The sequence below is a fragment of the Toxotes jaculatrix genome, chromosome 18, assembly GCF_017976425.1.
Source record: "Toxotes jaculatrix isolate fToxJac2 chromosome 18, fToxJac2.pri, whole genome shotgun sequence".
Classification (NCBI taxonomy): Eukaryota; Metazoa; Chordata; class Actinopteri; family Toxotidae; genus Toxotes; species Toxotes jaculatrix.
The window spans coordinates 20,557,177-20,561,111 of record NC_054411.1 but is presented as its reverse complement, the minus strand read 5'-3'; the positions used below and the strand labels follow the sequence as shown (position 1 = coordinate 20,561,111).

The 3,935-nt window shown below is 46.8% G+C and overlaps 1 protein-coding gene across 1 annotated transcript; it reads left to right on the top strand.

Annotated features, from left to right (window-relative positions):
• Window positions 1–434: 434 nt before the first annotated feature.
• LOC121198228 (glucose-6-phosphatase catalytic subunit 1-like) lies at window positions 435–3,099 on the top strand. The gene is made up of 7 exons (XM_041062214.1): window positions 435–491; window positions 722–915; window positions 1,577–1,799; window positions 1,894–2,003; window positions 2,082–2,187; window positions 2,274–2,389; window positions 2,576–3,099. The coding sequence occupies exons 3-7, from the start codon at window positions 1,582–1,584 to the stop codon at window positions 3,097–3,099; spliced, it is 1,074 nt and encodes a 357-aa protein (XP_040918148.1). The 5' UTR covers window positions 435–491; window positions 722–915; window positions 1,577–1,581.
• Window positions 3,100–3,935: the final 836 nt, after the last annotated feature.

Here is a 3,935-nt window from a genome sequence, read left to right as displayed (position 1 = left end):
TTGATGCATAGACTGAAACAACAGAAGGCTAATTTCTTTTCCGTTGGTCAGATCTAATCAATATTCTAATATTTAATCAACATTCTAATGTGAATTGTATATCTATACAGCTTGTCTAACTGGCCTCTGGTTTGTCAGATTCCTGTCAGAACAGAATGTGTTGTGTATTTCAGATGCACCTGATGTTATTCCTGTGAAGTTATTGTTTAACCTCTCAATTAATTACTAAAAGAATCTATTACTTTTTTAAAACCATTACTGGTTTTACTTGTGTTTGGTTTTAGAAAGGTGTTTAAAAAAAAACAGGTGCTACAACCATGGTGGTATGTTCACCACCATCATCATGTCAAACCTCTTCTTTCCCTCTATCTCTCTGTCTCACGCTCACAGCCCCCCCCCCCACCCCCTCCTTCTGTTGACCCTGTCTCACTCCAGTCCAAAGTCCACGCCTGAGGACCAGGTGATCTGTCTGCTGAATATAAAAGCAACCTGTGAGTCTGACTGGAAACACACAGCCACACTCATAGACTGTGACCTGTTCATCCATCACACACAAGCCCAGCACACACTGATCCAGTCTTTTTTTTTTTGTTACAAAAACTTTAAATGATTAATAATATTAAAACATCCAGTGACCACACACACACACACACACACACACACACAGGCTTTAAATGCACACAGCACCCATGTGATCATATCTGGCTCTGTCATCGTGCAGCTTAGCAGACACCTTTGAGACCACTTCAATTAAGGACTCGCTCACAAACACAGACCCACATCAGTGACCGCAGTGATAGGGGCTGCTGTTTATAGCAGCACTGGAAGACTGACTTGTTGTTTGTGCAGCTCATCATCCGAAGAGTGATTTTTCAGGGACGAGGACGAGACGTCTGGATATCATTACAAAATTCTGTGAGTACGATTCTGTCTTTTAAATATACATTAACATTTATTTCAACATCAGGACATTGTGAGACCATAGTTCTGTTCTTAGCTTAGTTGTGGTTTTATGGTTTAAGCTGGATTTCGTAAAACAGAACAGGTATGTGCTAAAATGCAGGTAAAGCTGATCACAAACAGCTGATGTCACTTTACATAATGCGATACATTCCAGCTTCCCTTGTAGGCAGGAAGCTAAAAGACAAAATTACAGTCGGAGCATTTCCTTGTTGTTGAAACACATAATGTCCAAAAGGTAACCTCATCATTAACAATTGATCTTTGATCTTTCTGGTTCTCCTACACCGCCCGCAACTTGGCTATTACGGATGCACTCTGGCTCCCTGTGAGCCTAACATGGTGCTGCTACCTTTCAGAGTCATATGCTGACTCCAGCCCGTGTGACCCCTGAGAATAAACTGTGTTGATTCCCTTAATCTCAAAGCCTTTGTAAATATTCAACATGTTAAAGTCTGGTTTTATTTTTCCACTTTCACCATTTTAGCTACTTTTAACAGTATTTTATTCTCCATGTCTTCTATGGTTCTGTGTTTTTTTTTACTGGTGTTTGAGTTACAAACACACACAGTCAGACTGTAGCCATCACACCTCTGTCCACCCTCTTCTTCTGCAGAAATAATGGACTTGCTCCACAGCTCTGGTGTGAGCATTACATCCTACCTGCAGACCCACTACAGCCACAGCCAGGGCTACTTCCTGTTAGTCTCCATGGCAACAGACCTACACAGCACCTTCTTCCTGTTGTTCCCCATATGGTTCCATGTACAGCAAGCTGAGGCGGTCAAACTGGTGTGGGTGGCAGTGGTGGGAGACTGGGTTAACCTGATGCTGAAATGGTGAGCAGTGGAACTGGGATGATGAGGATGATGAACTCAGTTTTAGATCACATTTTCGTTTACAAAGTGTGTCCATGACAATATTTTTGTTCAGGCTTCTGTTTGGAGAGCGTCCCTATTGGTGGATTCAAGAGACCGGTTACTATGGCAACTCCTCCCAGCCAATAATAGAGCAGTTCCCCATGACCTGTGAGACTGGACCAGGTAAGAGTAACACGAGTGAGTCGAGTTTAGCATCTATTTAACTCGGTTTCTTAAAGAGTTCACTTCCTCCTCTGACAGGAAGTCCGTCAGGCCACGCCATGGGGGCTGCAGCAGTTTACTACACCATGATGTCATCACTCCTCGCCACCGTGCTGAAGAGAGAAGGACAGCGAGTCAGGACGTGGTAAGATAAGCCTCACTTGTGTTCACTGCATGGCATCCATCAGTCAGAGCGCGTCCATGAGTGTCTTTTTTTTTTTTCCCCCCCAGGTGTGTGCGTGGCTCACTGTGGACACTGTTCTGGTGCGTGCAGGTGTGCGTGTGCCTCTCCAGGGTCTTTGTTGCGGCTCACTTTCCACATCAGGTCATCACAGGAGTTATCATAGGTACACACGGAGCCAATGATGCATTCAAGTCATACTGAAAATAGGAAAAAGCAGAACGGCATCTTGTTACTACATGTTCTGAAATTAAAATCAGGCCCCAAAAATAAGTTATCTAACTTTCTGTAGATTCACTGATCTTGTACTTAAAGGCTGATATGTTTTGTTTAAAAACTTTTTCTTCCAAAGGCATCCTGGTTGCAGAATCCCTCGGCCGGGCCCGGCTGATCTTCGAGGCCCGCCTGCGCTCTTACCTCCTCATCTCTCTGCTTCTTCTCTCCCTGGCTCTCCTCCTGTACCTGTGCCTCCAGCTGGTGGGCATCAACCTCCTGTGGAGTGTGGAGAAAGCACAGCGCTGGTGCCGCCGAGCAGAGTGGGTCAGCATGGACACCAGCCCCCTGGCCAGCCTGTTCAGAAACACTGGGACTCTGCTGGGCCTGGGCTTGGGGCTCCACTCTCCTCTGCACGCACACGCCAGCAGAGCGGCAGTCGGCAGGGGGACTGATGGCGCCATCTACAGGTTCATCTGTTTAAGTGCAACTCTGGTATTGCTGCAGTTGTTCGACTCTGCTTTTCGGCCTCCCGTCTGCATCGGAGCTCTGTTCTATCTGCTGTCGTTCTGTAAAAGTGCCACGGTGCCTCTGGCTACTGTGGCTATTGTTCCCTACTGTGTGACTGCAGCACTGGGATACAAGGTGGAGAAGCTGCTATGAGGCAGGTGGCCTGGCATTACATGCAGTGTTGGCTGAGTGAACCACTGCTCATCATGAAGCTGTGGCTTTAAATGTACTACAAAAATGCCAAAATTATGCGGACACATGTACACACAGTAATATTTTAGACAGCCACGTTCTATGAACTTGGTGTCGTCTCTTTCCTGTTTCAACATGGTGGTGCCCCTGTGCACGAAGCCAGCGCCTTAAAGAAATGGTTTTCCCTCTTTAACATGGAAGAACTTGACCTTGACCCCATCCAGCACCTTTGGGATGAACTGGAGCACGGGGTCCTATATGAACACAACATTTTCTGCTACACGTAGAACAGTTATGTCACCTGAGAGATTTCTGTATCTGTGTGTTTATCAGTCTATTCTCACTGATTTTAAATGGTCTCCGATGGATAAAGGAGATGTAACATCCTTTGGTCCACCAGTCAGTGGTCAGTTGTTTGTTGCCAGGTTCACTGTGAAACACTTGTGACCCACATCCACACTGTCCTGATGAAGCTGCTTCGAGAGGGTTAAACCATCTTATGTATCATTCATACATTTGATGATAAACTCTCAGTCTCACTGAGAGTCTCGGTTTTCCAGGCGAAGACCCAGAACCGGTCCCACCACTGACCAGAGGTGTCGCTGTTCCGTCCTCCAGCGCCTGACACAACCTGAGCGCAGAGACGTAGCAGCGCCGGAAGCGGCCGCTCGCTCTTCCGGACACATGGTGCAGGGTGGGCGTGCCCGCTGCGCTGATGTAAACACAAAATACGCCTCCCCCCCCCCCCGCCCTCCTCTCCCCCCCTCTTCCTCCTCTCAGTCGGATGATAAGTCACA

What these genes read in the sequence shown, in the direction of transcription:
- LOC121198228 (XM_041062214.1), top strand. Translation starts at nt 1,582, where the DNA reads ATGGACTTGCTCCACAGCTCTGGTGTGAGCATTACATCCTACCTGCAG. An exon ending in GACCTGTGAGACTGGACCAG is followed by an intron (nt 2,004 to 2,081) that starts GTAAGAGTAACA and finishes CTCCTCTGACAG; the next exon opens with GAAGTCCGTCAGGCCACGCC. An exon ending in CATCACAGGAGTTATCATAG is followed by an intron (nt 2,390 to 2,575) that starts GTACACACGGAG and finishes TTTCTTCCAAAG; the next exon opens with GCATCCTGGTTGCAGAATCC.